This window comes from Alligator sinensis, unplaced genomic scaffold (assembly GCF_000455745.1).
Source record: "Alligator sinensis unplaced genomic scaffold, ASM45574v1 scaffold448_1, whole genome shotgun sequence".
Taxonomy (NCBI): domain Eukaryota; kingdom Metazoa; phylum Chordata; order Crocodylia; family Alligatoridae; genus Alligator; species Alligator sinensis.
Genome location: NW_005841870.1, coordinates 184,128 through 209,858, shown reverse-complemented (window position 1 = coordinate 209,858; position 25,731 = coordinate 184,128). Strand labels below are relative to the sequence as shown.

At 41.2% G+C, this 25,731-nt stretch overlaps 1 protein-coding gene across 4 annotated transcripts in view; it reads left to right on the top strand.

Annotated features, from left to right (window-relative positions):
* Nucleotides 1-3,771: 3,771 nt before the first annotated feature.
* The window catches only part of ABCB10 (ATP binding cassette subfamily B member 10), a 28,563-nt gene continuing 6,603 nt past the window's right edge, over nucleotides 3,772-25,731 (top strand). The window contains exons 1-11 of one of the 4 annotated variants that reach the window (XM_025194806.1): nucleotides 3,772-3,951; nucleotides 8,878-9,078; nucleotides 9,817-10,019; nucleotides 11,151-11,285; nucleotides 13,290-13,436; nucleotides 15,428-15,563; nucleotides 17,414-17,509; nucleotides 22,091-22,300; nucleotides 23,058-23,137; nucleotides 23,818-23,998; nucleotides 24,775-24,818. In XM_025194806.1, coding sequence (XP_025050591.1) covers nucleotides 8,916-9,078; nucleotides 9,817-10,019; nucleotides 11,151-11,285; nucleotides 13,290-13,436; nucleotides 15,428-15,563; nucleotides 17,414-17,509; nucleotides 22,091-22,300; nucleotides 23,058-23,137; nucleotides 23,818-23,998; nucleotides 24,775-24,818 — 1,395 coding nt within the window. In that variant the 5' untranslated portion in view covers nucleotides 3,772-3,951; nucleotides 8,878-8,915. Of the gene's footprint in view, nucleotides 3,952-8,249; nucleotides 9,079-9,816; nucleotides 10,020-11,150; nucleotides 11,286-13,289; nucleotides 13,437-15,427; nucleotides 15,564-17,413; nucleotides 17,510-22,090; nucleotides 22,301-23,057; nucleotides 23,138-23,817; nucleotides 23,999-24,774; nucleotides 24,819-25,731 lie in introns of those variants that run through there. The other 3 variants (XM_025194804.1, XM_025194811.1, XM_025194812.1) reach the window with 3 other exon arrangements.

Below are 25,731 nucleotides of genomic sequence, written 5' to 3'. Positions count from 1 at the left end.
CTCTAACTTTTTGGAAATTAGTAGCACCCCATTTAAAGACTAATTTATTTCTTACGGGGCTTACCTTTTTGCACCCTGCAGCACCCTTCAGAAGATCTTGCAAGGTGGGCAGGGCACCCCTGAGAGCATGGTGGTGGATTGTGCACAGTGGTTGATGCTGGCAGCGGCTGCTTGGTGGGACAGATTGGTGAGCCAGGGGGTGGGTCATTAGACCCCTGAAGGAGGTAGAAGGGGGTGACAGTGGCTGCTGGTGCATGGGCTGTTGCCAGGTAAAGGCAGTAGGGGCATAACCCTGCTATGCCCAACTTTCTGCTGCCTAGCTTCTCCCTGCCCTTGGTCTGTACCTGAGGGGGGGGGTGGGTGTGCCCCCTGCCACTGTGGCTGCTTTTCTGGGGACCTGAATGCTGTTGACAAGAGCTGCTATTCCTTGTGGGCCCTCCCACCAGCCCTGGGAGCATGGGAGGAGTCGGGATGGCCCCATCCATCTGCCTCCCTGCATTGAGTCCATGGAGATGGGGAGAGGGCTCTACTCTTTAGCCTCTGGGGGGGGTGGGTGTGCCCCCTGCCACTGTGGCTGCTTTTCTGGGGACCTGAATGCTGTTGACAAGAGCTGCTATTCCTTGTGGGCCCTCCCACCAGCCCTGGGAGCATGGGAGGAGTCGGGATGGCCCCATCCATCTGCCTCCCTGCATTGAGTCCATGGAGATGGGGAGAGGGCTCTACTCTTTAGCCTCTCTCTTTCTCCTGCTCCTCCTTGCTCCCAGAGCAGGTCGGAAAAGCCATGCGGAATAATGCCTGGATCCTAAGGCAAGGCCAAGGTTGCTCCCAGAGCAGGTCGGAATAGCCATGCTGAATAATGCCTGGATGCTAGGGCAGGCCCAGGGTGCCCGGTGTGTGGAGGAGTTGGCACTTGCCTCCTGTCACAGGGGCCAGGTGCCACAGTACCTTTTAGAGGATCTTGTAGCACCCTGGCTGAGAAGCACTGTTCTAGAGTTGACTGACATATTTTAAGCCTAGCTTTGGCCTGAAGCAGACATTTGTAGCTAAAGTAAAAATGTCTGAGGAAAAAGCTAATGGTGAAGGTGCCTGTAACAATTAATTACAGACAAAATAGAAATTACAGCTGTAGAGCCTTGATAGAGGCAAACCTGAATATTTTCTGTTTGGCTGTTCTTTCTATCCACAGTTTACCCTGCATTTCTTTTCAAAAACAGCATGGGTTTACAGCTCTATGGTTTCACAAACTGACCTTTAAAGATCTGAGAATACTTTTCATTTCAACAGATAAACCATTTTTTTGTAGCAAGACAAAATGCCTTCTGTTTGCTGATAGCTCTGCTGTCTGAGACACACCTTGGATATAAAATATTGGTTAATCCTTCCTTCAGAGCATTCACAGCTAAGGCAAATGATAAACAGACACTTAATGTTTTAGTTATGAAACATCCATCTACAGTTTTATTTTAGTACAGGCAGACTTTTTACAGTCCTTTTTATGTCCGGGGGTGGGTGTGCGTGCGTGCGTGCGTGCGTGCATTATTTTTGCTGAGGGATCAGCTGTGCCAGGATGTATCTCCTTGTCTCCCTTCCCCCATGCTTCTGGGGCCTGATCCTGCAGGACAGTGGCCTGGAGTGCCTGGCTTCAACCCGGTGTGTGCATCTCCAAGAGCAGACAAGGAACCCCATGGGGTTTCCGTGCTCTGCAGCTGAAATGTATGCCCCAGAATCCCCTGCAGGGGATTTCCAGGGTGTGTGTCTACAAGCATGGAGAAGGGAAGCCTCTGCGAGTACCTTGTTCCACAGCTGAAATGCTGCAGGGGGCTTCAGGGCAGGTGTTTCATGTTGCAGAGCAAGGGAACTGCATGGGGTTCCCTGCTCCATGGTTGCAGATGTATGTCCTGTGGTAAAGAGGGGTTGAGATTGGGGTGAAACCAGATGCCTGTGGCATGTCTGGGTTCCCTGTCCCACCAGATTACTGGGGACAGGCATTCAGATGCTTTTAGCAATGTCTTGGGACAAACTGTTACTGCACTTTGTGGCAGCAGACTTTGGGTGGTGTGTTGGGGCACCTGTGAGGGAAGTCTGAAGCGTAACTGTTCTGTCCTGCCACAGATGATTCAAGCAGCCTACCCTTTCCTCTGTATATGTCTCTTAAAAGTGAGGAGGAAGATAGTTTTTTAGGAATTCTGTATTTGTCAATGATTCCTTGATACTGGGCAATGCTGTCCTCATCTCACTAGGGCAGTATCCCAGATAGCAGAAGATAAAACTAGGAAAGATCTTTTGGGGTTTGGAACTTAATTGATGTTGCACATAATTCTAGGTCACTAACTCTTGTGTGTAGCTGCTGCTTCTCTTTTTCTTTCTTCCTTCTGGCATTTTTTCTTGGTGATTTTGTCCAGTTATTCTCTAGTCCCATTCCTGAATTGGATACAACATTAGACGGATCTTGTGCTCGTTCTCTATTAGTTCTCTATTTCTTTCTTCAGTGCTTGTTGGCTCAAAGAGAAAGAAAAGTCCTCAGTTAGGTTCTTTTGCAGAACACTTTAATAAACTTATTCTTGTACATTTTTGGACTCCATAATAACTTTCTTATTGATGAGAGCTGCCATAACTTCTGCTTCCTGGTTTATAACGTGATCTTAGGGTGTGGACAGAGGTAACGTTTGAAGCAGGTCAAAGTGGAATGGAGTTTGAAACATTTCCAAAATGTAGCATTTCAGACATGGACAGAAGTACCACCTCTGGGCATTTCCAAATGAGCAAGCAGCAGCATGTGGTATTGTTGTTCCACAGCCAGAAGACCAGAAAGAGTAGGCATCCTAACCAGCCCAGTCTTCAAAGGTTCTCAAGGCCTATTGAGGGTGGAGGAAAGTGCTTGGCTGTTTGCCCAAGGATCTTGCAACTGACGCTTCTTGAGTTTCACTCCAAGCCCAGGGAGTGCAGAATGGAGTCTTATGGCCTTCTTGTCCTGCAGCCCTGGAAACTCATATACTTTTCAGTTGTGAAAAATAGATTTTCATTCGTCTGAAGAGTTGCATTGTGTTCTGTTAGGTTATTGCTTTATAATTTTGTATAGGGAACTGCATATCCTATTAAAGCAATTTTTAGATAACTCTTTTTAAAAGTTTTGGAATGAAATATTGCAAGTGTATCCATCTTTACTTGAGCTGCTGCTGCCCCATGCTCTGGGTTGGATCCAGTGTGCAAGGAGCCCCATGGTCCAGATCCAGCTCACAGTGACTTTGGCACTTCTCCACTAGATTAGTTACAGCAAAATCTTTTTTTTTTTGGTCTTGAAATCATTACACTTATCAAATTTTTGAGCAGCAGTTTCAGGTTGGTTCTTCACAATCCATTAATGAAGCCATTGTGGTCCTAGAGCAGTGCCTTGTCATCTTAACCACTGTAGCTGCAAGTGGTTGACTCTACAGAACTTGAATTCTTCCAGGGAGAGGTTCTTTTTACACCTACAGATTTGAATAGATTAGGGAGTTTGATATAGACAATGTGCTTTATGTTCAAGCCTATACTTGTTCAAATTAGTACTATGGCTTCATTTCAAGTGTGTAATGGTTAAAATACAAAAGGTTAAAGCAGTGCTTCTTGCTGTAAATCTGAAGTTACCTTATTCTGGTTCCAAAGTTAGCTGCTGGAAACTCACTTCTTAGATAGCTTTTGGAGGACTAATCTAAGCCTTATTTAAGGGGGTGGAAAATGAATTATGCTTCTGACTTGTGTATGGTCTGTTTTAAGTGTACGAAGTGTTCATTCTATCTGTATTTTATCCTGTCATCCTAAAAGACAGTGATTAACTATTTTCACTTTATGCCTCTTCTGCCCCAGTGCAAAGCTGTTGCCCCATCTGAACTACTGAATGTTCCCACTTCCTGAGATGATTTTCAGTGGTTTTTCTTTCAGATGTCATTTGTTCTGGCTGCTTTCTACAAGGTATTTTTACTTTAACAATACATGAAAACTTTCAGTTTTTTGCTAGTAGTTTGTTTAAAGAAACCTGTGCTAGTCTTTGGGGACGGGATTTAGCAGACTGTACAAATGTACCACATCAGCTTTGAAGGTATAGCGTCTGAAAACTCCCATTGTTTGTGCTATGCATTGGTGATTGACTCAGTGGTCAGTTTTCCAGGACTGCAGAAACTTTTCAGCAAAGAAATGTTTTTGTTGAAGATGTAGTTTTTCAGCAAGCTTTGAATAACTTCACTGCTTATGCTGGACAGTCACAAATAAAGTCCTGGCATTTTATGTGACCATACTTCCTGCCAAACGGTCTCCAAGTTAAACTTTCATTTCATATTGTCATGACTCCGAAGAACTCTGTTTAGGCTTACTTTATAGATTCCTCTTCCTGTGGCTCCAGTGCCAACTTCATTGGTCATGTCTTGCTGTTTAAGTTCCTCTGTTTTCTGCTGTGACTGGAATAACTTCCCAGTCCCCTTTCCTGTTCCCCACCTTCCCCCGCCGCCAATTCAGCTCCTGACTCCTCATTTAGTTTCTCTTAAATCCTTATATTAAATGCTTTCTCTATTCAGTGTATGCCTTAGAAAAAGACAAAGTATATTTCTCTTTTATTTAGTATGTTATGTTGCACCTGTCACCATGCTGCCAGAGTGTCTTCAAGGTTGAGAATAAAAAAGGATTAGTGTTTGCATTGGGTTTCTTCTGTCTTCCATTTGGAGGGACAGGTTGTGAAATTATTTTTACTTGTAACTAACTGTGTGCATATAATATTGAATGTGCTATGTGGAAGTTGTTGTGAGAGTGAATATCAAAGTCTAAGACCACCCACTGAGAGACCCCTGTCTGACGCTTGTATTTTTCCTGAGGTAGAGCTATTAAACGTCATCAGGATCCAGGGAAATAATGCATCTCCCAAGATATCTTTAGCCTCGATCCATTAGAGAAGTGAAAAGGACTTGAGGTGGTACTGTCTGGGGAGCCAGGTCAGGGAACCAAACCCAGGAATAATTAAGATTGAAGCCTCCTTTGGAAAAAAAAATGCAATATGTTAAACTAACCAGTCTTCCAAGAACATGAGAGTCTGGTGTTGACAGAAAGATTAGAAGCACCCAACTGCAAAGTGTCTTTACAAGTTGTGGATGTAAATCTTCAACTGGTACAGCTAATTCCTTAAGAGTCCGGCAAGTTCCTTAAGAGTCTTGTCTTCATCAAGTTTCTCTGACATTGGGGCAGCTTAATGGCTAGTGACTGTTAATGGAAAGTGTGTCCTCTGTTTATTGCTTGCATTTGAGCTCATGAAATGTCACTACTTTGCTTAGCAGATGCATGTCAATATTGCATAGGAAAAGGGAAGCAGTAGAACTATTGTACTAGACAGGTCTGGTGGCAGAGTACTGTAACTGTCCACTAGACTCAGTTTCTCTTGATCCCTTCTACTTCTAAGGCTAGGGATGGAAATGATGCATAAACTGATATAAGTGGTAGGAAACCAGTTAAAATCTGTAATACAACAGAAGTTCAGTGGACATAAACTGCTTTCAAAATGATGAAAACCAGTTTAAGATAAATCTGGATGGATGTAATATCAGAATGAACTGATTTAGGTTAAATCTGTTTATTGAATTTCTGTCCCAGATCCCGTCCAGATTAATTAACTTGTTGTACCCCAGCATCCCAGGATGCTTTGCCCTTCCCTGCAAACCCTGCCTCGCAGTATGGGCGGGCTAGCTTTGGCCCAAGCTGTCTGCTTCAGCCGAGTAGGGAGGTGTGCTCTTGTGCACCTCAGCTTCTAGCGTAGGTCACTGGTCATGTGGCTGCATTTCAAATGTCTGCTAACTTGCTTATTGGTTCAATCTATGCAGCTTAGACTAACCTGCAAAGATTGAATCAATTCAGCCTCTGGCTTTTTGTCTGTACTTGGCTGAAGAGACCAGATAAGTTTCTGCTGCTGATTGTACTGAATGCTGTGGAGAGATCCAAGTGCATGATTGGGATCAGTGCCCTTCATCTGTGTAGAAACAAAGCCCAACCCCATCAGTTTCACTAATACTGTCTGTTCTAAATTCTGCTCTAAAACTTGACTGGGTAGGATCTAGACTACCAGCTTTGGGTTGATGTGATCAAAGATTATTCTTTTGCTAGCTTCTTGGTATAGTTGGATATAACAGGAGATGCAATACTGAATGGTAGTTGGCAAAAGATGAAACTAGGTCAAACCTCATGTTTAAAGTATAAATGCAGGTAAGACAAATTATTTTGCATGACCCGAGACCCTTGAGACTGGGAATTTGTTTTTCACTTTGTACATTTTAAACGAGTTTCTGTGGTTAAAGGCAACCCATTGTGATTTAGGAGCACAAATGCACTTCTGTCCAAAGCAGCATTCTCATTACTGGCAGAAAGTTTATATTGTTCCTTGGGATCTGTTGGAGTTCTTCAGCCATAGTTGTAATAGGATGTTGTCCTAATGCAAGTATGTACTGATTCCCCATTAGACACTAAGTAAATTTGTGTCCATCTACTACAAATGGTTTGGTTTCAGTTTGATCTCTGTAGGCATTTTCTGACTTGTGATTCTGTAAGATCATCTAATCTATGCCCTGGAAGGGTGCATTTTCCTGTTAACACTGAAGTGAATTTCCTGTCAAGCCATCTAATGCTAACGCCTTGGAGCTCGCATGTTGAGCTTTTTCTGGTGGCAGGGCCTCTGACCTCTGGAATACCTCCATATCTGGTGGCTGAACCTGCCCTACCCCTCCCTTTTTTTAACTAATTATCACTGTAACACCTCTTGTTGGGAGTGTTGAATTTTGCTTCTTGGATAAGCCAACAGTTTGCAACACCCTTGTTCTCCTAGATGCTAACAGCAACCCTCAAAAATCAAGTGTGACCCCTACTGCTGACAACAGACAACGTGATATATGCTGGGTCTGTGCTGTTGGGTGATGAAACTGTTACTGCAGTAAAATTGGCAAGATAAACTATGAAATCTTTTTGTATTTTGACTGTGCTTAAAATGGGGATAATTATGTGCATCTGGAGACAGGAAAGGATGATAAGTAATAATGTAGATTACTTGGCTTTTAGTTTGTAAGGCAATATTGTTTAAAATTGTAAACTTTAAATGCATTGTACTAGCACACTGTATCTAGTATTTCAGTAAATGGAGTATCAGTAGCTCACTACTTCCGGAGTGTTTAGTTTTAGTTTAATTAGACAGAAGGAATTCAGGTGAAATCTGCTGTAATTGTGAATAAAGAACATCTGGTTGAAATTGAATCCAAGCAAGACAGACTATGCTGAGACAGAGGAAGGTGCTTTGAGGATTTTGCAGCTATGGTGTATTCTTCTGTGAATATGTGAACATACTTGCACAATTTTGTGATTTGGTTGACAGTTAAGGAGTGCTTCTGGATTCTTCATTACCACCAAGTTCTTGTGTGGCAGCATCTGCAAGAAATTCTTTTTACCATCCTTATTTAGCTAGGACTGCTGTTCTTAACTTTTTTTGATCATGCAGCCCACCTCTATCCCAGTTCCCCGTAAAGCCTCGCTGCCTACCTTCCACCCCACATTCCCTTTTGTCTTCCAGCTAGCATACTTCCAACCCCATGCGCAGCTAGCATACGCCCAACCCCACAGCTGTCTCTGTCATGCTTCTCTTGCCAGATAGGCTGCAGAGAGAGACACTTAAGCTTCCTTTGCATCTGTCATTTTACAGGTAACTTTCACAGCAACACTTTTAACAGGAAATTAAAAAAACAAACAACAAGACCATTGATAGCCCCCTGGCTGCTGATGGGCTAGTTCAATGGTGGCCACCTTCTTTGGCAACCATGCCACAAGGTAAATCCAAATTATGAGACAGTGGTGGCTGATTTAAAGTTGCATTGTATCTTGGTGCCACACAATCCCGTTGTTACTAAGACATATCAACACTGACTTGGGCAGCACCCACACCCACAGCTCTCACAGGGCCAAACCATTGAGTCAGTACTGATCCCTTATCCCCGTCTCCTCCCAGAGTGCCACTCCAATCCCTGTCATCTGTGCCTGGGCTCATGTGCCTGCACACCAACTGCCTGTGCCACAGGTTGGATGACGGTGATGAAGACTAACTAAAGCAAATCTGTTATTCATAGTCCTGAAAAACAGGTATTAATTAAGTTGGTATGCTCTAAGTCTAAAGTTGGCATCAATAAAGAACTAATTCAAACCTTTCCTAGGTTGAAGCGGGCCAAAAGTATTGAAGACATGCTTTAGCTTTGCTATGATGAACAGGGCAAACCTTTCAAGCTGCATAAAGAGGCTTGTTTTGCTTCACTAGCAAGGAGAGGTGACTTCCAGATGGAGAGAAAAGTTTGAATGATAGGAACTCTCAGAAGTGCAGGAGGAAGAAGGCAGCATGCTGTCTGCCATGTTAAATAAGATAGGCTATAGGTTGGCTGCATGTGCTGTTCGTAGTCTTTTATCAGTAGTCTGCTCATTAAGAATGTTCTTTCAGGATGTATACCTTTTTATTCAGTACACTGGACTGTGGATTCTCTTTGACTGAAGATTGTATCTGGAAAGAGATCTGTGGTCCCTGAAAAATAATCCTATGTCTCTCAGTAAAAAAGAGACTGGCTTTCTCCCTACTCTTTAAAGGATCTGCTGATGAGAAGCTTCTTTTGTATGGGACTCTTCCCATCTACCTCTTAAGCATTTTTAGCTTAGTGCATTTGGTGGGCTGTGTCAAACTGACTTTCAATATCCTGTTCAAAGAGTGCCAATAATTTTGTCCTAGAGACCACAGTACTTATTAGGTTGTTGGAAGATTAAAAACAATACTCATCCATATTATTCTGTTAATGGTTGAACAAACTCTGAATGTAAGGAGGCTTTTGTGTTTTGTTTCAGCTGGTGTTGGCTTTCTGACAGTGTCCAGTGTCATCACCATGTCAGCTCCTTTCTTCTTGGGGAAAGTGATTGATGCCATTTATACAAATCCCAGTGAAGACTTCACCAACAGCCTGACCAGCCTCTGTGCTTTGCTGAGTGGGCTCTTTTTGTGTGGTGCTGCTGCAAATGCCACTCGTGTCTACCTCATGCAAACTGCAGGTAAAAGAAACCCAGTAAAGTCAAAAGGGGTCCTTGCCATAGAAACAGGGTACTGTTTAAAGGTCTGAAAGAAATCCCTGGAACCAGTTGTGAATCTTTCTGAAAATTGCTATTTTGCTTCATCACATCAAAGATAAATGAGCAATACAAAGGTGCCTAATGTAAGAGGAATTAAATCTTGACACGGACTGATTAAAGCTCACTGGCCACGTCCAGATGAGTGCAACAATGTGGTATACTGCACATTCTGTTCTCCATCGTACATGGGAGCTGTGTGGAGGATTTTTTGACCCCTTGATATTCTGGGGTCAAAAAAACCCATGGGGGAAAAAAAAGGGGAGTGGCACACACAGAGGCAACGTGTGCCACCCAAAGCTGGAGCCTGGCTGGCCAGAGCCACACACTGCTGCTGGCCAGACTCCCATGGCAGGATCGCTGCTGCTGCAGCCCCGGGAGGCCCCCAGTGCTGGCCTCAGCCTTCCCTACCCCATGTGGCACAGGCAATCACCCAGGACAGCTGGCGGCAGCACAGTTGTCCCCGGGGAAACCAAATGTCTGTGCACGTCTGGATACATCCACTTGGTTTGGATTCTAGGATTTTGTAACACTCCAGTATGATTTAAACGGAAGAATCCTATTCTAGTCTTTCATAAAATCAGTAAGCGGGGAGGGGGTGTTTCTACATATGAAGTTTTGAAATGTTAATCTTTTCTGGAAAACCATTCTTTTTTCTTGTAGGACAAAGAATTGTGAAACAATTGAGACAAAATATCTTTTCCTCTATTCTGAAGCAAGAAGTTGCTTTTTTTGATAAGACCAGCACAGGAGAACTGATAAACCGCCTATCTTCAGACACGGCATTGTTGGGCCGTTCCGTGACTGAAAACCTTTCTGATGGGCTCAGAGCAGGAGCTCAGGCTTCAGTAGGGGTTGGCATGATGGTATGTTTGTCTTTTTCCTTTCCCTCACTGCTCATGACAGGTTGAAGGCTTCATAAGTTGGTATCAGTAATTGATAAAGGTCTTCGAAATCCACTCGGGTTGCTCTGGTTTTGTGAGAGCTTTGTTCTTCTGTGCTCTTTCTAAAATTTATAACTTTTTATGTGCTACTTTCTAACAAGTGACTTGCCTGTAGCCAGCTTGCTACTATGCCATAGGTATTCCTTTTAATGAGGCACTGCTCCAAAGATGCCATGTTGAGCAGCATTAAATCTCATTCATCTCATTAAATACTGATAAGAATTTTACAGTTGATGACTGAGGCAATAGCTAGGATAAAGAGCTCAGTTAAGGGTCTTGGTGTTCTGTATGTTCTGCATCAGTAAATGTCTAGTGAATGGGTTAATTTTTATTGAATAAGAGACCCCCCCCCCCCAATGGTTTGCATGGCCTAAACTTTCTTAGTCTTATCTCAGAATAGATAATTTGGTGGCGGTTTTTGTAAATGTCATTGGGCTGCTTGTTGCTGTCATTCTAAGAAAGACAGATAAGAAAAAAGGTTTCATGATCAAAAAAAAAAAGAACAGAAATTCAGTCAGGTAACATTACCAGAAGCTGGTGAGAGTTTCCACTCTAAAAATTTAAAGTGTTATTCAAGTCTTTTAATTTTGTCAGTGATAAAACTTACATATTTCAGCCCTTTGTTTAAGGCCAAATATTACAGGCCTTATTCAACCTAGATCTAATTTAAAAATAATGTTAAGTTGATTTCATTGAGGGGTTCTGTTTAAGTTGCTGCCATGATAGGGCTCTATTATGGTAACAAAATGGACATCTATTACTGACCGTGGGTTGTCCAAGCCCATAGAGCCAAGCAGTGTCAGAACCAGAAATAGAATCCAGACCATTTGATTCCTGATTCTTTGTACTGCCCAAATGCTGTAGAAGGATGGGTGGTTAGCCTAGAAAATAGGAGATGACAAAATAAGTTACAACTGCACTATAAAATAATCTACACTATCTTTAAAAAAGCAGTGTAGTTTTCTTCAGGCTTGAGTGTATGCACTCCTGTATTTCAGCAATGTGGCTTTTTTATGCCAAAATATTAACTCTTGAATCCTTAACTTCTTCTAGGTTTTTGTCTCTCCCAAACTTGCCATGTTTGTTCTGAGTATTGTGCCCCCTCTGGTTATCCTAGGTATGGCTTATTCAAAATATCTACGAAAGGTTACTAGAATGACCCAGGATTCCCTTGCAGAAGCAACACAGGTAATCTTGCTAAGACTTGGTAGAATGCTTTGGATAATATAAAGCTAAATACCCTAAGAAAGGTATTATAGAATTGCTGAGGTATGAGGTCCATTTCTTTACCTGGACCTAATAAACCTGTTTTGCTTTCAAGTATTCAGGTGTGAGGAAGTAATTTCTTTGGGGGAGGTTAATAACATTTTCCCACAGGTCTCACTGCTAGCCTTCCTTTGTTTTTAAAAAAGAAAAAAAATTGGAAGCAAAATGATACCAGCTTTATGGAAATCCGTGCTGAGAGAACCTGAGACAGGTCTGCCCAACTTTTAAACCCTTGGGGGCCAGATGCCACGCAGGCCACACCAGGTGAGCCACAGACCACATAGATGCTCCCAACACACAGTGTTGCCCCTCACGGGCATGACCTCTGGCCCCCCAGCCCATACAGGTGTGGCCTGTACTCGCACTCAGGTTCCCATGCTGCATTACACTGCCTATGTGCTGGGGTGAGGGCAGGAAGCAACAGCTGGAGGAGGGAGGGGAAATCCAGACACTCTAGCTGCTGTTGCAGCTGGAGTGATGTGGGGAGCAGCAACTAGAGTAGAACCCTGGGGCTTCAACTTAAACCCTCATGGGCTTCATGCAGTCCATGGGCTGCCAGTTGGACAGTCCTGGCTTAAGGGAATTATGTTCTTTCTTAGTGTGAGGGATGCAGTTTCAGCCTATGAAGGCCTGAATGATGCGAGACCTAGTTATGAGTGGTACCTCTGCAGCTGTATGATGAAGGAGATTTGAGACCACAGAAAGCACTTTTAGAGGCAGAGCCAGCAAAACAATTCTCCAGGAAGGTTCCTTGATGTGAGGGCTGATGTTTTACCCTGATTCTTAATCCATCTGAGCCTGGGTCTACTAACCTTTGGGCTATGCTGCAAAGTTCTTTTTTTTTTCTTTTTTTTTTCCTCCCCTTCATCTGTGGAGGAGTCAGAGAATTGGAGGTGGTTATTTTTAAGGGGCTTTTGTGAAAGACCTGGGGCATAATTGCCTACTAGTAATTTCTCAGTAATTTTATTCTAGAATAGAATTAACTTTTTTTACTATGAAAGAGAGAAATGCTGAGAACAAGACCTTGCTAAAATATTCATGGCTTTCAGCTATGTTAATCCTGGGATGGTCAGTTTGCCCAAATGCACTATGCAGAAGAAAGATTAGCCACATGCTGTTTATCTTGCCTGTCGTTTGTCCAAGGGAAGTCTATCTACTTGAAAGCAGGTTGAAGACTTCCCAGCTCTGCTCTACAAAGTCTGAAATACACACCCAGGGTTGAAGAGGAAAACAAACTATGGTGGTCTTGGGGAGTGGGTGTGGCTCCAAGCCTGATCTTGGTTCATGTGCTAGGGTGTTGTTGTGGCATACTCTCACTATAGTGTCAGTCAGTGAGCAAGCTAATTGAGTTTGGGTTTTTTGAAGGTTTAACTTTATTCATTTGGGAGTTTTTGCATGTTAAACTGAAATAAAGACTATACTATTGGGCTAAATTTTATCCCCAATTCAAATTAATTCAGGTAAATAGAATTACATAAATAAATGCAGTCTTTTCTGTACGGTGTGGTATACAATAGGGCATTTATCATTCCAAGTCATTATTATGAACAGCTATGAATAATCCTCTTTAATGCTCATCTGTTCCTTATATCCATTGTCCTTTCCAAATTAAGATTTTTTTTTTTTTTAAGGCCCATTACTTTTTACAAATTAGCTGGTATAATCCTATTCTGTTTCTGTCCACACTAGTAGTACAGCTAAACTAATTTTGACTTGCTTTTTAAAACCATATTAGTATAGAATGTGCTTCTGGTATCATGGAATTCAAGAGAGGGGCATGGCAAGCTTTTCACTGGCATTCAGAGTAGCATATTTACAGATAGATAGATAGAAAAGCTTTTGTATTGCTTTTACTTTCAGACCTTTTGAAATGTGAGCCTACCCATGAGTATGTGTGTCCAGTTCTGTGTTTTTTCTTTTTTGTAGTTAGCCGAAGATCGCATTGGAAACGTAAGAACAGTTCGAGCATTTGGGCAAGAGATGAATGAAATGAAGAAATATGCAGACAAAGTTGGCTATGTGCTGCAGCTAGCCAAAAAAGAGGCACTAGCTTCTGCAGGTTTCTTTGGAGCTGTAAGTATATTAAGGTGGTGAAGCGTCCAGGGTGTATTAGGTCTGGGAAACTGATGGACTACTTAATACTCAAGGACTCTCATAGCTCTGATATGATGCATATAAATCAATGTTGTGTAAAATGAATTTCCATAAAGGTGCTAGAGAAAGGAATTATTTGTTGTTTTTCCTCCTTCAGGCTATTCATTGAAGCAGTGAGTCCAATAAAATTCTAGTGCTTGCAACTTCATGAGTCTTAATTCATGAGGTTTTACACCTTTCTGTATTAAAGATCAGTGTAATGAGAAATTTTACCCAGGTTAAGCCAGGTATTGATTACGTTGCCACTCTCCTTTAAGGTTCTGCTAAGCCCAGGGCAATTTAAAAAATGTGACTTGTTTCTATAGATGACAGATAGAAATGTCCCAGTAATGCCCTGAATTAGATCATCTAGTGACCTGTACTGGCCCCACGTGAGCTCTCCAGCTAGCACTACTCATTGTACCTCCCAGCAAAATTTTATAGGTAGGGGCCTACCTAGCAGCAGAAATGTACTGCACAGCAATTCCTTTAATTTTGCTCTTTTTGCTGCGCATCCCCCACCTCCCCAAGGGCCTTTTAATCTCTCCGAATGGAACTGGAACCCTCCGAATTGATTCGGCCATACAGACAGCTTTAAATGTGTTTTTTTTTTTTTCTACATACCTCTAGGTAGCAGGGGCTCATGATTTGCTGCGCTGCTGGGGCAGATGCAGCATCCCATAGAAGCATAGAGGGCTCCCCAGCGCACTTGGCAGCAGACCCAGAAGCACTTTTCGTCCACTTCCTGGTCCACCAGGGAGCATGCTACGGGGCCCCCATGTGCTCCCCTCCCCCCCCAGCTTGGCAACTGGTGCCTCCTGGGACTGGGGGGGGCACCCGGGGTCCCCCTGCAGCCGATCACTGAACCAGGGGGGCACAGGGGCCCAGCGTGCTCTCCAGCAGACCCAGAAGTGGACCAGAAGTATTTCCAGTCCACTTCTGGGTTCACTGCTGAGCATGCTGGAGAGCTCCCTGCGCTGCTGTGGGACATTGCATCTGCCCCAGCACTGCAGCGATCACAAGCCGTGCTGCTACCTCAAGGTATGTAGAAAAAACTTTTAAAGCTGCGCCTGTATCCAAATCGCTGATTTGCTGGATCAGCGTTGAACCGTCAGATGACAGGTGATCCAAGTGAACGGATTGAATCACTGTCCCTGACTTGTGCTGAATCCAAATCGAATAGGGCCAGTTTTACACAGACCTTGAAAAAACCATAGTTTTAAATATGCTGCGGTTTCTGCCTCCCTGCTTATCAGCAGCAAGTGGTGGTGTTTCAGGGGTTCCTCGACCAATCAGTGGGGGAGGGAGGTATGCAACAAAAAGAGAGAGAGATTTAAAGGATCCACTGCACAGTGCACTTCTGCCTCAATTTATGTAGGTCCCTAGTTATAGGTGCTTGGGTTCACACAGACTGTTTCTGGGCAAAATGGGCCCCCTAATATAGCAGCAGAAGCTGTGGTAACCAGGTCTATAATGTATAATAGCATCTGGCTGCAGATCTATGTGTCTATATATAAAATTCTTACTGGAGGGGAAAGGAACTATGGTTAATCCCTTCTCTCTTAATTGAAGGTTGAGCACTCTGTGTCTTCTGAAGTCTATCACAGCTGCTTATGGTTTAGAGAAGGAAGGATCAATTGAGGGCACTGCACAGTATTTCTTTGCATTCTGGAGAGAGCTTTAACTGATCTTACATACTTGAGCTCTGAGGCCCTGCCAGGCAAAGCTTTCAAATGTAGGCAAGATGTTGGGATGAGAAACCCAGAAAGTTTAAGTAAACTAAAGTTTTAAGATTTCACTTGGATCTAATAACCAAGGTGATGTTTTTGTTTAAAAATGAAATACTGAAATTTACTGCATTTCAGAAGGTGAAATTTTAGATGTTTATGAAAAAATCCAGTTTAAATTCAGACTTCTCTCTTGTTCTCCAGACTGGGCTTTCTGGGAACTTGTTTGTCCTCTCTGTTCTGTACAAAGGAGGATTACTCATGAGCAGTGCCCAAATGACAGTTGGTGAACTCTCTTCCTTCCTGATGTATGCCTTCTGGGTTGGAGTAAGCATTAGAGGTATGGAATATGAAATCTATGATTTCAAATTATAAGCTAAAGTTATGTTTCAGAGTACAGCAAAAGGTACCAGTCTCTTGTATGAAAAAAATAATAAAATGAAAACCCAAACCTCTTAATTTTTGGCTTTCCTTAAGAGTCTTAGAATCATAGAAAATTAGGGTTGGAAGGGAATGCAGGAGGTCAACTAATCCAACCCCCTGCTCAAAGCAGGACCGTCCCCAACTAGATCATCCCAGCCAGGGCTTTGTTGAGCCAGGTCTTAAAAATCTCCAAGGATGGAGATTTCACCACCTCTTAGGTAACTTTTGTTCCAGTGTTTCACCACCCTCCTAGTGAGAGTTTTTTCTGATATCCAACCTAAAACTCCCTGGCTGCAACTTGAGACTGGTGCTCCTTGTTCTATTATCTGTCACCATTGAGAACAGTTTAGCTCTAACCTGTGTCCTGATGGGATGGAATGATCTTTGGGAAGATTTGTAAATATATATTTTGGAAGGGTCAGTTAGAATTAAAGACTTCTGATTTTCATATTATCACCGAAGGTTTAAAGCTCTTCCCCTGCTTCAATTGCAGAAGTTAAATCTTCAAAGTTCATTCAGTTATGATCTGACTTTGCTTTGGGAATTATTTAGGTTTTATCTGAAATAAAATAATTATCCTGAACAGACACACATTTTTAGGAAGGAAGGCACTTAGAAGTTTTGCTGTAATTCCCACACTCATTTGCATAAAGTTAGAACAGTTCTTTAAGAGACTGTCATAGAGGGAGGGCAGCAAAGGCTCTCTTTCCTTCCTTGTTTTATTCCCTTTCTTCATCAGTAAATATTAGAATTTGTAATCTACTGACCCAGAGACTAACTGCTTCTCTTGGGGAATGTTCATCAGTATTGTACCACCCAAAAAGTGAAGATAAGATATAGCTTGGGAACTATTTTGAATTCCTTTTAAGAATGAATGGTGCTCCTGTTATACTATTTACTGTATTTCAGATAGAAGGAAGAGTAGATTTGCATTTTATAAACTAGCCAATGTAGGGTTTTTATAAATATATAATAAAACAAGCTTTTGTGGGCTGAAGCTGACTGTGTGCAGAACCAGTGTTTATGGAAGGCAGTAAAGAACAGAGATAGAATACACTTCTATTTCTTCACCTAAGTGCTTGCAATTAGCATGTTTCTTTCTCATAATGACAAGAATTTTGCTGTTGCTACAAAACCCAAACTGTTTTCTGGCTGTTCCCTAACTAGCTGCCAATATTTTCAATTTTCCCATTGAGGAGTTCTGTGTTTATCAATGTGCAAATGTACAATACTTTGAAAATGTAAGGGTAATATACTGTAGAATACACTGAACTCAGTGTAAAAATAGGACAGTTCTATATTGAACTCATTTTCGTACTTGGCTGAAGTAGCTTTTGCATTTACTTTGTTGCTTTTGAGAATTTCTAGTTCATTTCAGAGTGTCACCTCAGGATGCAATAGAAATGAAAGAGCCTTCCTATAAAATTTGTCTTAAAGTTTCATATGCTTTATGGGAAGTTCTTTGTAAGGAATGAATTGTCACAATTGCAGTCCTTACAGTGAAATCTACAGAAATACCCTGTAACTCTCATCCTTTTTCATTGTAACAGTTGCACACCTATGTATCTTCCACTGAAATTGGAAAAGATTTATTTAAAGTTGTAAGCTCACTTTCCTAAGTATTAAGATTTCTAATATTTGATGTCTGAGTTGCATAGTTTTATTTTACAAATTGCTTTGAACGCAACTGATTAATTTCTTCTCATGTTTTCCACATACTTTAGTGATGTATGGTTATTGTGTGTGTTTGTTTTGTGTTTTCTTCAGGTATGAGCTCTTTCTTTTCTGAGCTAACAAAAGGATTAGGTGCTGGAGGACGCCTGTGGGAACTTCTTGAAAGGAAGCCAGAACTTCCATTTAATGGTGGGTTTTATTCTATTTCTGCATTAATAGTTTTTACTGCGCCTAGTTCCATTGAGAATATTAAAGGTTGATATTAGTTTTCATTATATAAACTTTGTCACAAGCTTAGTAATTAGTCTAAAAATGTTTCAATATCTTGTAAATTTCCTTTAAACTTTTTTTTATAAGCATAGAGTTTGACTTCAAAATTTGCTTTTTATTTGTTCGAGATGTGCTTCTGAATATGGTACATGGCCACCCTCTGATTCTTTGTTCACAGAACTTTGAGTTTTGCAGTACTGGAGTGACAGCCATCCTTTGTATCAACTTTACAGCATAAGGATGAGAGGAAGAAAGAAGGGAGTTTTCCTCAGAATTGCACTTTTTAGTCCCCCTTTGTTTAGTTTAGTAAAAGACCAACTAACATGTCTGTCTGTCTGTACATGCTAAATACCTAACGGACTGGAAGGGTGCAAAAAGAAGTCTCCAGGAACAATATATTTTTTTTAATTAGGGAAATATGCTTTATTGCAGACCGATACTTATATTGATCAAGTTTGGAATGGTTCCATGATTCCTATGACATATTTATTGTTATAAGCACTGCATATCAGTCTAAAAGCTAGTAATTTTGGAGGGGGGGTATATGTAGATATAGATAAGCAAACAGAGATTTCCTGTTGTTTTTCGTCTGTAGAGTTGGGGAAACTAAGAAAAAGCAGATACAGTTAGGTAATATCACATTTGTGAAACCTTATGACTAAAATATTTCATTGTAATAAAAACCTACTGCCAGCAATGAATCTGAAATGGATCACTTGGATATTTTGTTCCAGCAACTAATGTTAATTTGGAATGTGGTAGTTGAGTTTTTTGAAGATTTTTTTTTTTTAATTATTTTTTGCATTCATTATATATTTAATTCTAGTCGCCTTTAAATAACTTCAGTGAGCCTAGCCATAAAAAACAGCTATGGTGGAAATTTGTTTCTGTACTACTTCAAGTAGGCTTCACCGATCGAAAGTCACATATCAGTTTTGTCATGCTATGGTTATACAGGACAAACTTTTTTTTAAGCAGTATTTTTATCTTGGAGTTCAGGCAAAGTGCAAACCCTCTAGTTTTTTTGCCCAAACATTTACATTGCCCAGAAATTCTTATTTGAAATTGGTGTACCAGGATAACAATGGAGGGGGTAAATATGGCATCAAAAATAACAGAAATATTTTGAATTAATTGTCTGTAGGGAATGTATGAAAGTTGTTTTTTTTTTTTTTTTCGTGTGTTTTGTTTTGTGGGGGGGGTTCATTTTGTTTTGTAGATTTTATTTCTGTCTCAATGGCTTTGTTTTGTTTTTTTGTATCCATGGCTAGAAGACTAAGCATTTTTCTCACTTCTGACACATTAGCCTTCATCCACTCTCTCTTCATCAGTTCCAAAATCTGTAGAATGGAAATAATTTTCAGGGTATTAGTGGAGTGTCACCAAAAACGGATTGCTATATTGCTTTTGAACAACCAATTACATATTTTATACTAGTGATAAGTACTTTTAATTAAAATGTGGCAGGTTAAAAAATAGATTGAAAAATGTTTGTCGCAGAGGTAACCAACAGTTGGCTACTGTTGTGACCTCCAGCAGTCAGCCTTTGGAGTTACAAAGCAGATGTAACTTTTCAGGCGGAGTTCTAGTTTTGTGTACTGATAGAATGCCTTTAGATTTTCATAAATCATAGAAAACTGGGGTTGGAAGGGACCTCAAGAGGCCATCTAGTTTAACCCTCCCTGCTCAAAGCAGGACCATCCCCAACTAGATCATTCCAGGCAAGGCTTTGTCTAGCTGGGTCTTAAAAACTTCCAAGGATGGTGATTCCACAACCTTCTTGGGTAACCTATTCCAGTGCTTTTTTACCCTCCTAGTGAGAAAATTCTTCCTAATATCTAACCTAAACTTCCCTTCCTGCAACCTGAGACCATTGCTCCTTGTTCTGTCATCTGCCACCACTGAGAACAGTTTAGCTCCATCTTTGTTTGAACCTCCCTCCAGGTAGTCTGCTATCAGACTCCCTCAGTCTTCTCTTCTCCAAACTAAAGTCCAGTTCCCTCAGCCTTTCTTCATAAGTTTTAATATCTTTCAATACAAAACAACTTCAGAGGAGAACATAGGTCTCCCTCCAACATTTCAGAGGTTATTTTAGATCAATTATAAAGCCAACAAAAATATTTCCTTTTTCCCAAGTTCGCATGAAATGTCTACTTGCTGTGGTACTTGATTCTCACCTTTGCTCACCCCAGTTGTTTTCTTTTCTTTTCTTGATACCATATAGATATCAAGATCCAGTCACAGTATTCTTCTACATATCTAGAACCCAAAAGGGAAACGAAGTTGCATACAAAATTGCATTTGATATATTTTTGCAGTAATACTTGGAGAAAAGACTTTTTGCATCAGACTTCGTGTACGGGCTGAAACAATGGTGCAATTTTTTGTGATGGGCATTAGAATATTCTACTTAATATCTGGACTCATGGGAAAGTGTATGAAGATAGCGCAGAGTAAATATGTCTTTTTTTCAGCATGTACATAATATTTCTATGCTAGCTTAAGATTTAAAATCAGTACCTCAATGGTTTTACATCTTAAGCAGTTTTGTATCCATACTCTTCCACTATTGACATAGTAATAGTAGTTTACTACACTAGAAGTAAATAAGGATAAGAGCCTAAGAAAAGGGGAGGAATTTGAGGAGAGTCAAAAATGGAACTTTTCAGACATGAAATTTGTTGAACTTGCTGGAGATGAATGCTAATTGTTACACTTATCCATGTCTGCTGCCTAGTTGCCTTTGAATACACTAAATACCATAACTAAGTTTATTCTATGCATCTGTTACATGTATGAAATGTATAATTATATTAAATACTTTCGGCGCACCTATGGACAGTTCCCTCAACATCATTGCTCAAAAAACTTGTGGATCACTAATGCATATCTTTTTATTTAAAAGTTAAGGCCTAATCTATGGATTTAGAGGTTTCATATGATTTATTGGGACCTGAAAATTGTCTTCCTTGAGCCATACATATTACAACTTTGTCTAGTGTTAATTTTCTTTTAATTCTTGTTCTTCAAATCTAATGCTGTGCTTCAAAAGACAGTAACTTCTTCCAGTAAAAACCTGAGTTTTAAGTTTGCAAAATGAGTTTTTGCCAAAGAATGATGCTTGATTGTCTTATTTTATAAATCAAAGGTCTCGCACTCACTTAGACCCCTAGGTTTAATCAGGACTGTACTGGGGTTCCCTCCAGGCAGGATCTGAACTCTTGTCTGGCAGTGGAGCAAGCAACAATGATGGCATTTTTTGACCTCCATGGGTGCATGAACCACTATTGAGATAAGGAGCTGTAGGGGTTAAGGTTGTTGCTGTTCACCCCAGTGCTAGGTTCCTAGCCCCTCCAGGAGCCTCACGGGCTGGATCTGGCCCACAGATTACGTTTAACACCTCTGCTAGAACTTATTGTTTTTTTCACTTTATAAATCTGAGAAAAGGCCATTAGTAACCTGATCTCAAAAAAGTGTCAAAACAGTTAAGTTCCAGTGACTGCTTTAGCTCAGAAGCAAAGCTTAGAACAGACTCTGTTGCTTTTGCCCAAAGAGTGGGGAGTCTCGCAGAAAAGGGCTGAGGCACATTGAAAGGACAGTGAATGAGGGGTATACACCACTTACCTTGCTGTATCTGGTACATGGACTTTGAGTCTCTAGGTCTGTCATTTGGACTTTCCCGTTGCACTGTCTTACAAAACGACTTGCCTTGTAATAGTGGGTTCCACTTTGTTGTAACAATTAAAAATGTATCTAGTTCAGCAAAAGCAGCATCTCCCTTAGTAGTCAGTAGGCGTGTCTACACCTGTGCCACACTGTGCAGTTGTTACTACTGCGCTGTCATTTAGCACTTGCTTAAGTACCTGACGTTATTTTGCAGTCCTGACAGCACATGGGTTGTTTCTGTCACTACTGCGCGGTAGTGTAGGCATCATGGTTCATGCCTGCTAAAACTACGTCTCTGTAGCAATGATCTACTGCAACCTAGGTCGTTGCTGTGGCAACATAACATCTTGTGTAGATGCACCCAGTATTACTAGGTTCTAAACTCTCCCTATTGCTGCAATATCTACAGAATCACTTATGTATAAGCTGGTTTGAGGCTGCATTCAAGAAGACTTGTTGTTAGATGATGATGATATTTAGATGCATCCTGCCCTATGACGAAAGGCTAAAAAATGATACAGAAGTGGTAGCAAAACATTGTGCATAACTCTATGCTTTAGCCTGCAGCCACATCCCTATGAGAGATGAGATTGGCATGAACTGATATAGTTGGAATGTTTTATGCTGGGAGCCTTGGGTCACATATTAAATATGGTGCAGAACCATTATAGTTCAGCAAAATAGATGGTGCACTTGATTGCTGCAAGCTTAATGTTTTGCTCCTTAATTTGACATTGCCTGTTATTATACAGGCATCTAAGCCGTCAGTTGTATTTTTGCTGTCACTAAGGTTGGGTTTTTTTTCTGAATTGTCATTCTTTCTTTATTGACCAGCTGGTGTTGTGTTGGATGAAGACCATTTCAGAGGGACTTTGGAATTCAGAAAGATCCATTTTGCATATCCGGCACGTCCAGAAGTTTCAATTTTTCAAGACTTCAGTCTTTCCATTCCAGCTGGCTCTGTCATGGCAGTGGTTGGCCCAAGTGGCTCAGGCAAATCAACTATTGTATCACTTTTGCTGAGGCTGTATGATCCCATCTCGGGTATGTTTGTATTTTAATGTTACTGTCACTAAGAGGTTGTTATTTTGCACTTAATGTGTGCTTTGGGAATAACAAGTGGTTTAATGCAAGAATTTTAAGTTGAGGTCCTACCTGAATGTTAAACGTATGTAGTGTGTTTCTGTTTTTTCTGGAGGAGAGTACCTGGTGAATGGTGTCTGTTTTTAGTAGCACATCTACCAAGTTATGACTCTTCCTATATAAAAAATCACTTTGATTTGGAGTCAATGAAGTGTGTTTATTTAAAAAACTAAGCTCTGTAGGAACTTGTGAGGAGGGCAGCCAATTCAGAGAGGGAAAGGAATGATCTTTTCACTTTGAATAAAAAAGAACCCCTGTGTTTATGAAATAACCTTGTTCGTCCTCCCACCCACTCTAGAGACTAGTATTGGCCATGGTATTGTCCTGCATCATCCCTTGTGCTCTGGGTAACAGAGGGATAGATAGTGTAAATGGCTATAGTGCAAGAGGGAGGCTCCATGCACATTCTGCTCCTCATGCTGTACAGGTGAAGATAGTCTTGCTTCAGGTGTTTAAACAAGTGTTGTAAAGCTTGTAAATAAAGAATGAATAGACAAACATTCTATAAAGAATACCACCTTGGTGCTATGTCTAGAGATGGAGAGCATAGCTCTTATGAGACCTCCCCAAAACTCAGATATGTTCCTCGCCTATTCTTTTTGCCTTTGCTTAAACAACCTTAAATGATGCTTAACTTAGTGTTTTTCTTTAATTTCAGGTGCCATCACTGTTGATGGTTTTGATATCCGTCAACTAAACCCACTGTGGTTCAGAACTAAAATTGGAACAGTAAGTCAGGTAAGGACAGAAGGAAACATTTGTATGAATGAGTAATCAACTATCACTGCCTACTTTTACAATATAGTCTCCCCCCACTCGAGCCTTAATTATTTGCTGTTATGTTGTGTTCAGAACTAGTCCCAAGCTGTGTGTGTGTGTGTGTGTGTGTGTGTGTGTGTGTGTGTCCTATAAATGTATGTTGCATAGGTAAGTAGTTTTTGAAAGAGTGTCTGTTGGTGAAACTCCTGTTGTGTGGTGTACTAATTGGAAAGTATGTGATAAGAATTTAGAACACAAACAGCTTTGATTTGTTTTCCATGTGAATCTTTAGTCATTCATAACGCAAAAAAGAATTTCAAAGATGAACCATTCAGACATGAACAAAGGAGACATTCAGCTGCTCCTTTAAAGATGAGTTGCCCAAACAGTTTGATAGTTGTACATTATTTTTACAGAGTCTTCATAATTGGTACAGTAGAACCTGGTTCAATCATATCTGTGTGGTTTGCAACCTGCTTAATTCACAGCAGGTTGTTGAATTAAGACTGTGTTGCTCTCCTGTTTGCTGTAGCTTTTACTTAAATATGAAGTAAACTGAATGCTTGACTTCATAAATGGGATTTATTTTTGCTTGAGTTATTAAGAAAATGCATGTACTGTAGGTAATACCACATTAGCTATGCTTTTGAATTTATCAGGAACCAATTCTGTTCTCCTGTTCTATTGCTGAAAATATTGCCTATGGTGCAGAGGATCCTTCTGCTGTAACTGCTGAAGAAATCCAGAGGGTTGCTGAAGTAGCTAATGCTGCTAATTTTATCAGATCCTTTCCAAAAGGATATGACACTGTAGTTGGAGAAAAAGGTGTTTTACTTTCAGGTATAACTTTACTATTTTTTTTTTTTTTTAAATAATAAAAAGACGTGGTAGAACAAAATATGAATGCATTATTGGTCAGCTTTTGTCTGAGTACTAGTTGCCCATGACACTCAATTATTTTTTTTCTACCCTGTGTATCCCTGACACAACTTCTATGATTCACATAGCCTAGTTCCTGTCAGTCTAGACCAGGGGTATCAAACGTGCAGCCCATGGAACTATCAGCATGCAGGTCTCTGGACTGGCTCCGTTCACTGCATATGGCATGTGGACCAAATCTGTTACTGTGCGTACCACAAGTAACCGAGGGGGCTGCCATGGGATATGCGCTCCATGTAGTGCTCTGCTGGACTGGCCCTGTGTACTGGCTCCAGCATGGCCCAGTCTAGACTGGCTCTGGGGTTTGCTGTGCATGTGGCATATGGTGCTGGCACAAGGTGTGCTTTGCCCATGGTATGTGGGCTGGACCCAGTGTTGCACGGGGTCCAGTGAGTGGGCTGCATGTGATGCCCTGGACTAATCCCTTGTGCTGCCAGCAGTGCTGGATGCAGCCTGAGTGCTGTAGGCAGCATGTGCCCCATGCCACCCTGTACACTGAGTGCACAGCAAGCCCCATGCTGCATGTGACGTGCGGGCTGGACCCGTGGGCACTTCACAGGTGGCTAGTCCCAGTCTGGCCCATGGGGCCATATGTTTGTCATGCCTAGTGTAGACCTTTTAGTTGCAATCAAAATCTCTTGTTTTACATTTCACTTGAATAAAACCTCTTTTCCTAGGAGGACAGAAACAACGAATTGCAATTGCTCGAGCTTTGCTTAAGGTAAGCCAAAGCCCAAGGAGCTCTAATTTTGTTTTAATTTGATTTAAAAAACACGGTGCTGCAGCACAATCATGTGTACAAATGTCCTTTAGTGTCTGTGTCCTTTACTCTTCCCATGTCTCTCTCTCTGGTTTCAAGCCAGGTTCTCGGCTGTGCTAATTGTAGTTTTCTGGGAACTTTGGTTTTAAAAAAATTATTCTGTAAAGGTTGCTCTGTGGCTGGGTGGTAGTGAGGAGTCCCTCTTTCTGGTCAAAAATAGAAAGATGTACCTTCCCTTAAGAAGAAAAAGGTTAAGTAAGTTTGACCATCTTCAGAAGGCAGCCTTTCTTCAATAAACCTGTGAATGCTGTTGATTTGGTTGTTCATCAGAGGAAGGGAACTTTCATTCTAATGGCTATATCTTGGTTTTATAATCTTGGTTTTATAATGGCTATGTCTTGGTTTATAATCAACAGTTTTGCCACTGCAGCAGTCCCATGGTGCATTCTAATAGCATTTCAGTCTCTCATCTAATTAGGGCTGGGTTTGTTTACATTGTTTTTGGAGATGTTCCCGAGTTTGATGCAACTCAACATGCTTCTAATAAACCAAGGTGTTGGCCTTGGTTGTGGAGGGACAGTCTGTGGTAGGGGAAGGGAAGGGTGAAGAAGAAGGTATGGTGTTGTCTTAATTACTGATTTAAAAAAAATATCCTGCTAATTCCAACTGTTTGGCCTAGTTCTTAGGAATACATTCTGTGGTCATTCCACAGAGTATTACATCTTTTATATATCTTCCAATTTTGCAATCTTATCTTGAAAGGAGAGGGTAGGTACAGCATGCATTCTAGTCCCCTAGGAAGCTGCTGTTTCCACAGTGCAAGGCAAATGTTGTGTTTGTATGTGCCAGGAGGGAGCGTGGCTGTACAGGAAGT